Raw genomic sequence first — 14,039 nt, forward strand, 5'->3', positions numbered from 1 at the left:
GGAAAATAGACCAGCGAGGAAAGGAAATAAGGAAATGAAAAACTATAAAAAAGATGAATTTATAAATATGTATGTCTGTTTGAGAGAGGATAATTTGAAAAGTTCAAAATTGCAGCAAATGTTTTTTTTTATGTTGAATAGACTGACATAAGTCTCTTTTAGATATGAGCCTCATTGCCAAAAATTTATTATTATTATTATTATTATTATTATTATTATTATTATTATTATTATTATTACTAGTTAAGCTACAACCCTGGTTGGAAAAGCAGCATGCTATAAGCCCAAGGGCTACAACAGAGAAAAATAGATCAGTAAGGAAAGGAAATAAGGAAATGAAAAACTACAAAAGTAAATGAACGATTAAAATAAAATATTTTAAGAACAGTAACAACATTAAAATAGATCTTACATATATAACCTATAAAAACTTAAAAAAAAACATTAGAAAGAGAAATAAGATAGAACAGCGTGCCCAAGTGTACTCTCTAGTAAGAGAACTTTAATCAAAAACAGTGGAAGGCTATGATACAGAGGCTGTGGCACTACCCAAGACTAGAGAAGAATTATTTGATTTTGGAGTGTCCTTCTTCTAGAAGAGCTGCTTACCATAGTTAAAGAGTCCCTTCTACCCTTACCAAGAGGAAAGTAGCCACTGAACGATTACGTTGCAGTAGTTGACCCCTTTAACGAGGAAGCATGTCTTGGTAATCTCAGTGTTGTCAGGTGTATGAGGACAGAGGAGAATGTGTAAAGAATAGGCCAGACTATTCTGTGTACATGTTGGCAAAGATAAAATGAGCCTTAACTAGAGAGAGGGATCCAATGTCCTGTCTGGCTAGTCAAAGGACCTAGTAACTATAAGGGTAGGAGAGACTCTTTAGCTATTGTAAGCAGCTCTTCTAGGAGAAGGACACTCCAAAATCAAACCATTGTTCTCTAGTCTTGGGTAGTGCCATAGCCTCTGTACTATGGTCTTAGACTGTCTTGGGTTAGAGTTCTCTTGCTTGAGGGTACACTCAGGCACGCTATTCTATCTAATTTCTCTTCCTCTTGTTTGGTTGAAGTTAACTTAATGTATATATGAAATATTCATTTTAATGTTGTTACTGTTCTTAAAATATTTCATTTTTCCTTGTTCCTTTTCCTCGCTAGGCTATTTTCCCTGTTGGAGCCCCTGGGCTTATAGCATCCTGCTTTTCCAACTGGGGTTGTAGCTTAGCAAGTAATGATAATGAATATAGAATAAGAATATCAATACTGTAATAATGGCAATTATTTACATTATAGAGAAGCACTGTTTTAACTTATACTCACATCACTGTATATTCTGTAGTACGTCACAAAGATGAAGGGCAAATTGATCGCGGAGTAGAAAAGATCAGCGATTGCAAGGTTCGTGACGAGTACCGTGTCCGGCGTCATGTCCTTGATGAATCTGTAAAATCATTGCGGTCATCAGAATTCATCGCATCTCCTTGGAAAATCAGGGTGCTATAAGCCCATGGGCTCCAACAGGGAAAATATACTAGTGAGAAAAGGAAATAAGGAAACATAGAATATTGTGCCCTAGTGTACCCTCAAGCAAGAGAACTCTACCCCAAGACAGTGGAAAGGTATGTTACAGAGGCTATGGCAGGACCCACGACTATTGTTATCATTAATATTATTATGAGCTAAACTGCAACCCTAGTTGCAAAGGCAGAATACTATAAGCCCAGGGGCTCCATCAGGGAAAATAGTCCAGTGAGGAAAGGAATTAAGATAGAATAGTCGCCTGAGTGTCGGCTCAAGCAAGAGAACTCTATCCCAAGACAGTGGAAGACCATGGTACAGGGGCTATGGCAGTACCCAAGACTATTATTATCATTAATATTATCATTACTAGCTAAGCTGCAACCCTACTTGCAAAGGCAGGATATTATAAGCCAAGGGGCTCCAACAGGGAAAATAGTCCAGTGAGGAAAGGAAATAAGATAGAATAGTTGCCTGAGTGTCGCCTCAAGCCAAAGAACTCTAACCCAAGACAATGGAAGACCATGATACAGAGGCTATGGCACTACCTAAGACTATTATTATCATTAATATTATTATTACTAGCTAAGCTGCAACCTTACTTTCAAAGTCAGGATACCATTACCCAAGGGCTCCAACAGGAAAAATAGTCCAGTGAGGAGAGGAAATAAGAAAAAAGATAGAATAGTTGCCTGAGTGCCGCCTCAAGCAAAAGAACTCTATCCCAAGACAGTGGAAGATCATGGTACAGAGGCTATGTCACTTTCCAAAACTATTATTATCATTAATATAATTATTTCTAGCTAAGCTGCAACCTTACTTTCAAAGGCTGGAAACCATTAGCCCAAGGGCTCCAACAGGAAAAATAGCCCAGTGAGGAAAGGAAATAAGAAAAAAGATAGAATAGTTGCCTGAGTGCCGCCTCAAACAAGAGAACTCTAACCACTGACTGTGGAAGACCGTGGTATAGAGGCTATGACACTACCCCAAAACTATTATTATCATTATTCAAGCAGTTTACTCTATCAATTATCTAAATTGAATCTGTAGAAAAGTTTAGATCTGAGATCATACAATCTTTTAAATAAGGACTTTAAGAAAAAGGGCAGAGGTCTCCATATAAGGATGTCTTAGAGAGAGAGAGAGAGAGAGAGAGAGAGAGAGAGAGAGAGAGAGAGAGAGAGAGAGCTTTTTCAAAGAAACCCATATGGCAGCATATAGTTCCTGTTACCGTTAAGCCTTATCTGCTCATTGGTTTGAAGTTGATAAGCTTTGAGTAATGCTAAGATCTCAAGTACTGTCCAAAGGTTGATACAACGAATAGAGGAAGTTGAAGGAACATTCATGTGGCTGAAATGAAACAAAAACAGGGCTGAGATGAGTTCCTTGTGGATCAGCTAAGGGATGATATTATTATTATTATTATTATTATTATTATTACTACTTGCCAAGCCACAACGCTTGTTAGAAAAGCAGGATTCTACAAGCCCAGGAGCCCCAAAAGGGAAAATAGCCCAGTGAGGAAAGGAACCAGGAAAAAAAATATTCCAAGGACAGTAACAACATTAAAATAATTATTTCCTATATAAACTATAAATACTTTAACAAAACAAGAGGGAGAGAAATTAGATAGAAAAATGTGCCCTAGTGTACCTTCAAGACAGTGGAAGACCATGGTACAGAGGTTATTATTATTAGTACTTGCCAAGCTACAACCCTAGTGGGGAAAGCAGGATGCTATAAGCCCAGGGGCTTCAACAGGGAAAATGGCTACTATCTCCCCACAAGATCAAATAATTCTACAAGACTATATAAGAAGAGTAGACTAATCATGAAATGAGAAAACGACTTGGTTCATAATTAAAGGTTTAAAAGCCACTCGTGAATGGCAAGTGACAGTGACAGTTCCATAACTAGCAGTACAATACCCTAGAGACTGACCATTTATATTCATATGATCAGCGCTCAAGTACCATCTCCACCCAAGCTAGGAGCAGGGATGGCCAGGCAATGGCTGCTGATAACTCAGCAGGTGAACCTATTGTCACCCCTAACTCCCCCCCCCCCCTCCTTAGTTTACTGGGATGGTAAGATGACAGCTGATAACGAGTTAGTTAGGTCTTTGTCAGGTGCCCAAAGTCTTTACGAAATTGATGGTAATGGCAAGAGGAATGGTTGTAGCACTGTGGATATAGCTAGAGAGAGAGAGAGAGAGAGAGAGAGAGAGAGAGAGAGAGAGAGAGAGAGAGAGAGAGAGAGAGATAACATGGGTTCAGTTTATACAATTATGACTCATATCCGGCTATCAATTAACGAGAGATATTTCAAAATATGTCCCAAAATGTTTTGTTCCATTCCAAATTGTTTATACAAATTTTGCTTATAACATTTTATTTCTTTGCCTTAAAAAATATGGACTGAATCATAAACAAAATACCAAGTGACTTTAACTATACAAGTTGTGTGTAATGCAATCATAGTATAGAAAGATAGATTGGGTGAGAAATGTTGAGATATTTAGAAGAAATGGTAAAAGGTTTAGCTCCGGTAAGGGTTGACCAAACTGTTTTGAGATGGTTTAGTCATATAGAGAAAATGGAGAATAATAGCTGAGGTTATGAGAAAATTGATATAATATGGAATGAATTACAATATATACAGAATGCCAAGTGCTCTGTCTTGTATGCTTTGTGTGTAAAAGCAACAATTTGCAGTTTGGAAAGACTGATTGGGTGAGAAATGTGGAGGTATGTAGAAGAAATGGTAAAAGGTTTAACTCCGGTATGGGTTGTCCAGACTGTTTTGAGATGGTTTGGTCATATGGAGAAAATGGAAAATAATAGTTGAATGTGTGTAATTTGCAACTATGTGGGGGAAGAAGGACTTGGAATTGGTTCAATAGATTGCGTGAGATAGGAGTTAGTGAGGAACAGCGAGAGTGCACAAGATAGATGTAAATGCCATCTTGTTTGGTGGGTTTAAAGTGTTGTTGATGAACATTCATTTTTAGATGCTTTTACGGCCAATGTCACAAAAGTTCTCTATTAGGGCAGATTCATCCCAGATTCGACATTCAAAGTTGTGAAACAAAAGGGTTATTGTTAGGTAAAATACTGAGGCTCATATCTATAATATACACATAGATTCACGTATACACATAAACAATATGCAACATCAGTAACAAATAGCAACTATTCTACACAGCATTTATGATTCATTATCGTATTCCTTATATTTAGCACCATCCCGTCCATACACTTATAATACACATTAGTTTTAGATCAACTTATACACTAAACCTGTCACTCCTACGTCTTCTTCTCACTATACAAAGGTGAATGTGACCAGCCAAATGAAGCTCAATGATCTCTTTAAGGAAAGGTCATGGACACACAAAAGTAGTTGGAGAATTCCAAATCATATAGTTAAGTGAATGAACAAAAAAGAGATTGTCTGTATGAATGCAATATAGTTATGTGGCCTTTTTAAGCAGTGGCTTAAAATTTCAAGTGTCACTCCTTTACTGTTATCGGCTTCGATTAACCAAATTCGGAAGTGATTAGCAGTAATTTTATCAATGCTACTTCCTTTATCAGTTGCTTTTTATATCATCTATCTTTTATTTTAACTTCCTGGAGCATGGTTGACATTTGATTAAAGAAAACACTTATCTTGCCTTGACGTTTATAAGTATCTGTAGTTAGCAGTAAACTGCAATAATTTTCGACTTCAGAAGGCGTTTTTGTTATTGCTGTATCAATAGCAGATATGAAAATTCTTGGAAACACGGCTTAGTCACAAACCAGTTTATTGCATAAAAAGATCAAAGTAGTGCTGTGGTATACAGTGATGGTTTAGGTGATGAAAAGTTTTTATTATTAATTAAAATTCTTATTGAAATCCAAGGAAGTCTTAGTTATTTCAATTGTTTACGTCATGGCATAGTTAAGTTTTGATTCAAGATTTCACAATGTTATAACTTCATTACGACTTTATGTTTATGATTTTGAATGCACTCTAGAACTCACAATTAAATAGATCCTTCTAGGTCAGTCCCACTCAAAAGCAATAACAATAACAGCATTGCGTTTAAAAACTGCATTGTTCACACAAACACACAAACATGTAAAGGTGTTAAGAGAGAGACAGATCAAGATTTCTAAAACCATCGGCCCTTTCTCACCTATTTCGTCGCTTCATGGAAAACTGGTGGGCGAGGGTACACAGCGTCAGGAGGTTTCCAGAGGACCCCACTACAATCACGAACATGGTGACGACCATCCCCAAAATGAGGGCCCACTGGTCAGGATTCTTATCCAGGCTGCAGCAGGTGAATTCATCTGGGCCGCACGAACTATTATTGCCGTATTGTGGGAAGGAATACTCGCCCATTTCGTGTTCCTCTGGGAAGGCTCCTTTTCGTCCGCGTTCCTCGAGTATCCTCGGCCGTCTTCTGACTTTGAATTGTCCCTCCTCCTGCGAGCGATCTTTGGGAATCGACGCACAACCTGCCCTGCTGGCTCCAAGTCATGCGCCAATCCTAGTAATGTTTCTCAGCTAGGGCAGTACTAAGTCTTCAAACGCAGTAGTAGAAGGTTCCATGACTCATGCCAGTCCTAGTGGAGTTTCTCAGCATATATGGTAACAGTAACATGGTAAACGAGACTTTAGTATTGAGAATCGCTTAACTAAATGCGTATCGTTACCAGAATCTAGAATCCGCACAGGATGAGTAGAATCCGAAGGATAAGTATAGATGGCACTACCAAGGATGAATGCTCCACACCACTGACTGCAATGAAAGATAAAGTGCTAATGTCACTTTTTCAATACGATATCTGATAAAAGTGATTCCCTTTTTTTTTATCTTTGTGATAACGAGAAGAATGGGGAAGGAGTCAAGATGGCAATTCTTTATTACTGTAATACTATGAATTTTGAGTATTTTGAAGGTGAAATCTCACCCCATGCTTAGTAAAGTGATGTCGGGTAACCAAATTTGTTTTACATCTCAAAATAAAATATCTATATAAATTAGTTAATGCAGCTGCAATTCATATCTGCAGTGAATACATTTAGCAAAGTCTATCAGATGGTAAGATTAAGATTGTAGTATATTTAATGAAATGTTAGTAAATACTTCATGACTTTTGATCAACCTATAAGTACTCATAGTGTTTACTCTATGGAGATAACAAAGTATCCCAGTTCATAGATTTTCAAGATGCATTTAATTGAATGTTATGAATTTGGGCTGATAACATTTGTTTTCGGTAGGTACCAGTGGTCAGAATATGTGAATAGAAAGTGGCTCCTGGCAAGCTTCGTTTAAACTGAGATAGAATAAGAGAAGTGAAGATGTTTTGGAAGGTTCAGAAGTCTTCAAGTAGAAGCTGAATCCTCTTTGACACTTCTGAAATAATCAAGCTTGAATAACATGCTGTTAAGGACTGAAAACTACTCAGGCTCCATGTAAGTTTAGAAGTTGTTTCATAGTTATATGCTGTAGAGGTTTAGTTCTTATTGATCATAGAAATAGAGTGTCCAGTTAAGAACATTTTAATGTATATATTTGTAAGATCCAGATTATGTAGACATACAAGTCTTAGTAAGTATCTTATTGAGATTTTGATGTAAAACTGAACTAATTGATAAGTTATATGCTAATGAGGTTCAGTTCTAATTGATCATAAGAACTGAGTATGTTTTAAGTATGAAATAGTTCTCAATTAAGAAAAACATTTGATATTTATATATTTGTAAGAACGAGGTTATTCAGAAATACAAAGTTAGTAAGTATTCGAGTGAGATTTTGATGTAAAACTTAACTAATTGTTAAGTTATATGCTTAAGAGGTTTGAATCTACAGTAATTTATTATTGAAATGGGACATGTTTCAAGTAAAAAAAAAAATAGTAATATGTTGACAAAAATTTAATTTTCTCTGTACATGATATCCAGATTGTGTAGAAACACAGTAGTCTTAAGTAGCCCTAGTAAGATTTTGATGTAAAACTGAACTAATTGACAGTAAGAAAACATTTTGCTGAATGAAATATTTGATAGTAATACGATTTACTATGCTGAATGAGGTGTTTGTTGGTATTGTATAGTAAACAATGTGAAATACTTGATGATAAAATTATAGATAAATTAAGGACTGGTGAACTCAAACGATAAGACGACACTATTCGGTAATGGAAAAATCTAAATCGAACACAAAATTGAAATAAATCTGAACAAAATACATATTTATTAGAGGGAAAGGGTTGTAAACTATACATTTCATGGAAAATATAAGTAACATCACTGGATATTCTTAATAAATTAATCATATTACTAGGCTTACATTCAGTATTATTATTGGATGGGAATTGCACATAAAAACAAGTTATTGGATATATTTGGAAAGCTTAGTTTGGAATGACGACAGATTATATTTGGAAAATGTTTTTTGAGAATGATCTCCCTGACTTCAGAACCTGGCCCTATGGCCCAATGCTAAAAATCCAATCCAAACTTAAGGGATTTGTTCCATACAAAACAAATATGGACTTACTGTTTTGTAGCATAGTTATCACACTTAAACAATATGGCAAAAAGTATTTAGTGGTTCCACTAATTTACCAAAGCACATGATGATTTCTATGTAAGTACTAAGATACTAGGGTCATTGGTATCAAGATACTTCTTATCAGGTAGTAGGTTGGGTAAAAGGTTGTTTATGGGGTCAGCCACCCTCTGAGATACTACTACCTGGGAGTTACAGGATTCTTCATGACTGACCAAATGATTTTATGTCCGAATCTACTCTAGGTACGATTCTTTTAAATTCTTAAATATACTCTGAATAGTTAGCCGTATCCTTACACACGTAAAAATATTCTGAATAGTTAGCCGTATCTCTTACACATGTAAAAGTACTCTGAAGAGTTAGCCGTATCTCTTACACACGTAAAAGTACTCTGAATAGTTAGCCGTATCCCTTACTCACATAGAAATATTCTGAATAGTTAGCCTTATCCCTTACACACGTAAAAGTACTCTGAATAGTTAGCCGTATCCCTTACACACGTAAAAGTACTCTGAATAGTTAGGCGTATCCCATACATGCGTAAAAATATTCTGAATAGTTAGGCGTATCCCATACACACGTAAAAATATTCTGAATAGTTAGCCTTATCCTTTACTCACGTAAAAGTACTCTGAATAGTTAGGCGTATCCCTTACACACGCTCTTCTATCCTCACAACTCGGACAACCTTTAGCCTACTAGATCTTTCTCTTAAGTGGGTAGCTACTGTAATTGTTCAGTAGATGTGTCCATATGGTAATGGTTGAAGAAACTAATAATAGTAAGCAACTCTGTAAGGAGACAGGTACCTCGAAATCACTTTAATTTTCTCTAGTGTCATATAGTATATTAACCTTTTACTGCCTTATAATAGAGTACTCTTATTTGGGGTACACTCAAGCACAATTTTCTGTATATATCTTCTTTCACTTGGTTATTTTTCTTTTAAACTTTTTCTTGGTCAGGCTTGTTTTAGTTAAGAATTTGTGTTGAATGGGCTTAGTAGAAGGGCAAAGAACTCTTCGTTTTTTATTGAGAGCACGTCCATTCTTTGTTACCATTTCAGTGTTTATTTTTCCCTTCTCTTATTTTCTATGCAGGGCTGTTTTCCATGTTGGAGCCAGGGGGGTTGGTTGCATTGTTTATTTTCTTTTTAACTGAGTTTGTAGCTTGTTTTGTAACCATCAACATCAAATGAGATACTCTTGTGACTATCGGTTATTTATGAAAGGAATTTTCCACTCATGGAACACCACTGTCTTAGAAATCGGATGTTCATCAACTCTTATCTTCCTAGTGATGACGTCATTTCTATGGACACAGCATAACAGTCCCTCACGGAGTTACCATATCTTCCTGTTTTAAGATACAAAAGGGGTAACATGAGATAAGCACGCACCTCTCCTAATCTCCTTATCTTTTTTATCAAGTTCTTATTTTGTCGTGTTCCATTAGCGTCTCGAAACGAAATGTCTTATCGCAAGTTGCTGCCTTTGATTTCTGTGTGGTGGCAGAGCTGTCAAAAGTACACCCTTATTGACTTGTCTGATTAGATGTTCAGGGGCCAACAGCACAGGAAACACAGCAATGGACGGGTTGTCCAGAATGACATAAGAGAAACTGAGATAGGAGGAGAGGGGACAGACCCATTTGCTAAGGACATAAGAGAAACTGAGATAGGAGGAGATTGGACAGACCCATTTACTGAGAAGGACATAAGAGAAACTGAGATAGGAGGAGATGGGACAGACCCATTTGCTAAGAAGGACATCAAGAGAAAGTGAGATAGGAGGAGATGGGACAGACCCATTTGCTAAGAAGGACATAAGAGAAACTGAGATAGGAGGAGATGGGACAGACCCATTTGCTAAGAAGGACATAAGAGAAACTGAGATAAGAGGAGATGGGACAGACCCATTTGCTAAGAAGGACATAAGAGAAACTGAGATAGGAGGAGATGGGACAGACCCATTTGCTAAGAAGGACATAAGAGAAAGTGAGATAGGAGGAGATGGGACAGACCCATTTGCTAAGAAGGACATAGAAAGTGAGATAGGAGGAGATGGGACAGACCCATTTGCTAAGAAGGACATAGAAAGTGAGATAGGAGGAGATGGGACAGACCCATTTGCTAAGAATGAAATAAGAGAAACTGAGATAGGAGGAGATGGGACAGACCCATTTGCTAAGAAGGACATAAGAGAAACTGAGATAGGAAGAGGTGGGACAGACCCATTTGCTAAGAAGGACATAAGAGAAACTGAGATAGGAGGAGATGGGACAGACCCATTTCCTAAGAAGGACATAAGAGAAACTGAGATAGGAAGAGATGGGACAGACCCATTTGCTAAGAAGGACATAAGAGAAACTGAGATAGGAGGAGAAGGGACAGACCCATTTGTCATTTCAGGCATCCTGTTATATTATGCCTGTACTATTTAAGCAACCCGTCAAAAATAACTTCTAAATATTTAGATAGATATATACGAACACACTAAAATTTAACCCTTCCCCCCTTCCCTTTCTAAACTAATTTACAATACGTGTACAGTATAAGTGTTTGCATATAAACATGGGCTCGTAGTAATCTGATTTGTGTTGTTTTATAATGGGCATAGCACTAATAACAACAAGTGCAATCAAAGATTTCAGACCTCCACCAATGAAGATTGTCAACGTTTTACTCAAGTCTACGGACCAAGCTTTCCCTGTTTCATATGTTGACCGTGAATGCATCTACTGTATAATGATAATAATAATAATCAGAATAGCTATCTTGACCTGGATCTCCTCCAGAATTTAATTGTTTCTACCGTTGTTAAAATTTGGTGAAAATCTGACAAGAAGTTTTGAGGTAATCCTAACAGACAAACAAACAAATAGAAAAATAACTGCAGGTCGTTTTGTAACTTCTTTGACGGACATAATAATACTTGTTCACGAGAGAGTTTGTTCGTAAATAAACGGTCTTTTCCTTAGAGAGAGAGAGAGAGAGAGAGAGAGAGAGAGAGAGAGAGAGAGAGAGAGAGAGAGAGAGAGAGAGATTATTATTTTTCTCTCCTGTTGATGAATCATAAAGAAATGCTTAGTACCCAACCGAAAGGTTTTGGTTCTATATAAAACTGAGTTATAGCTATGAAAGAGAGAGAGAGAGAGAGAGAGAGAGAGAGAGAGAGAGAGAGAGAGAGAGAGAGAGAGAGAGATCAGCATTTTAAAGCGTGGAATAGCAACACCCAATGTGGGTCATTCTGATAAGGGTCGTGTAAGGAAAAATCTGCCTGGATTATTATTAGTTTGTTCAGAGCCACATTATCTGTCAGGCTCTAGAGAGAGAGAGAGAGAGAGAGAGAGAGAGAGAGAGAGAGAGAGAGAGAGAGAGAGAGAGAGAGAGAGAGAGAGAGAGGGGATCTTATACATAGTTTCATCATGATTACATTCCATGTCAATCCACCTGATTAACCTTTCACCTTTTTATCAAATAACTGTACAGTTGTTTCGTAAACATTAAACAAAAGGAATTTTAGTGATTTAAGAGTTGATTTTACCGAATCGTTTTATTTTGGTAGATTTGGATGTTTGAAAACTAATCCAAGAATGGTGTGAAGACTTCAAAAGAATCACAAACGTTTTACCCATTGTCTTCAGTTAAGAAATTGATAGATAGATAGGTGTTATACTAAATGACTCTTAGAACTCATCCAATCTTAGTTAAAATGAAAAGAAATGGTGCAATATACATAGCATAACCCATGAAATACTAGAATCGTGACGATATTAACGTCATTGGTATATTACAGGCCTGTCTTCAGAGTGGCTCCGGAACGTAGAGATCAACTGGATCCGTTTGCGAAGCTTCAACTGAAGATCAACTGGGGATTCCTTCTATTGCCTTCACCATCAGGTAAGTTAACCAAGGGAGATGTTTAGTACTTGTAAGGCTCCCTGTGCTTGGGTACAGCTTCACTGCCTTCATGAGGATTAATTTAGTCAAAGGCTAATAAGAGGATTCCAAATCTGTCCTCGAGGAAACTACATTATACGGGTACAGCTTCACTGCCTTCATGAGGATTAATTTAGTCAAAGGCTAATAAGAGGATTCCAAATCTGTCCTCTAGGAAACTACATTATACGGGTATAGCTTCACTGCCTTCATTACGATTAGATTAGTCGAAGGCTATTCATATTCATTCGTGTATACGTATACCTCGCTATTTTCGCATCTACACATCGATCAAGGAATGAGAAACAATACTAGTAGTGAAGCCTCGGGAAGGTGATGTAAGCCACTCCTTCTTTGAAGGGAGTTCCCCTGGGTACTTTGCTCGTCATGATCTCTTGTGTACAGTATTTTCCCCAGTTTTTGTCCCCAATTATCTATAAGACTTTCTTCGAAAAGTTCGACGAACGTGTTCGACAACCAACTACCCCGTTCACACATTCGAACATTACTGCAAACACTTAACTGACGAACTGTTCGACCGGGAAAACCCGCCTTAAGATTACGTGGCCTGACTATGTGTTGATTTCAAGTCTTGTGGGGTCTTCAGTTAAGGTCTTCGAGGTGGAGTTTGAGTTTGTAACTGTTTTGGCTTCTTGGAGAAACATTATATTTTCGCTCCCAGTTTCAGAGGCAAAGTTCAAACTTGCAGCGAATGAGGTGGATCTCTTTCTATAGTTTATGTATGAAAAATCTGTTTCAATGTCTGTAGCATACTTTATTTTAATTGTTCATTACTTATCTTGTAGTTTATTTATTTTCCTTTCCTCATTTGGCCATTTTTCCCTGTTGAAGCCGTTTGGTTTATAGAATCCTGCTTTTCCAACTAGGGTTGTAGCTTTGCTAGTAATAATAATAATAATAACAATAATGATAATAATAATAATAATAATAATAATTCTCTCTCCATAGAAGCTTGCCTCGTATTTTGATTGAAAGACAAGCTACTACGCTTGGTAAAAAAAAAATCTTGAAAGCATTTCAGAAAAATACAATAATTTGAACTAAGTTACAGAGTTTGTATTTTATAAAAAACGAAGCTGAGTCGATTTCTTACAACTGGTATTATTGTTATATTAATTCATATTTCTCTCACAATATTTTCAGATGGGAACAAATTTTAATTATTCTTCAGAAAAATAAATATTTTGAAATGATAATTGAAAGGAAAGATAGAATTTTATCCAGTAAAAGCTTTCCATGGTAAACGAAATGTGGATATATATTTTTGTATTGTTTTGACTAATTTGTTTAGTGGTTCTGAAATTTAACCTTTGAGGGAGCAAAGGTGTCGTCTATTTTGTTGGATGTAAATACTTGCCTTAAAATCTCTCTCTCTCTCTCTCTCTCTCTCTCTCTCTCTCTCTGTTCCTTTCCCATTTATCTATTTTACTCTCTCTCTCTCTCTCTCTCTCTCTCTGTGTGTTAGACAAGATCATAAAAACTCTCTAAACGTTTAAACTAAATCGCTCTACCCAAGAGCAAATGGAGTCTCCGCGGATGGACTAAAAAGTCTTGAGACATCCAAAATCTTTGTAATTTTCTCTCTCTCTCTCTCTCTCTCTCTCTCTCTCTGTTCCTTCCCCATTTATCTGTTTCACTTCCTCTCTCTCTCTCTCTCTCTCTCTCTCTCTCTCCTTTCCTAGAATTGCATCACCCTCTTCCTTATTCGTATTATTGACACTGGAGTGAGATACCTTGGTGTACTCCCGCATGACAAAGCAATTTCCATTCTCATCGACTCTTCCCAATTGTATTTTCTAATTTTTTTTCCTTTGGTCTTTTGTTTCTCTCTATTTACACTATTTGATTTTTTTTTTTTTTCATTATCACTATTTCTTTTTATAAAATCAATACATATTTAAGTTTAGTTCATATTTGTTATTCTACTTCAAGTGGTTTTTGGTATTATTATTATTATTATTATTATTATCATTATTATTATTATTATTA

The 14,039-nt window shown here is 36.6% G+C and overlaps 1 protein-coding gene across 1 annotated transcript in view; it reads right to left on the bottom strand.

Moving 5' to 3' along the window:
• The window catches only part of LOC137617014 (G-protein coupled receptor moody-like), a 13,332-nt gene extending 7,030 nt beyond the window's left edge, over positions 1-6,302 (bottom strand). Inside the window, exons 1-2 of the mRNA XM_068346874.1 lie at positions 5,699-6,302; positions 1,318-1,438 (exon numbers count right to left, since the gene is read on the bottom strand). Coding sequence (XP_068202975.1) covers positions 1,318-1,438; positions 5,699-5,907 — 330 coding nt within the window. The 5' untranslated portion in view covers positions 5,908-6,302. The remainder of the gene's footprint in view (positions 1-1,317; positions 1,439-5,698) is intronic.
• Positions 6,303-14,039: the final 7,737 nt, after the last annotated feature.

The sequence above is a fragment of the Palaemon carinicauda genome, chromosome 23 (genome assembly GCF_036898095.1).
Source record: "Palaemon carinicauda isolate YSFRI2023 chromosome 23, ASM3689809v2, whole genome shotgun sequence".
Classification (NCBI taxonomy): Eukaryota; Metazoa; Arthropoda; class Malacostraca; order Decapoda; family Palaemonidae; genus Palaemon; species Palaemon carinicauda.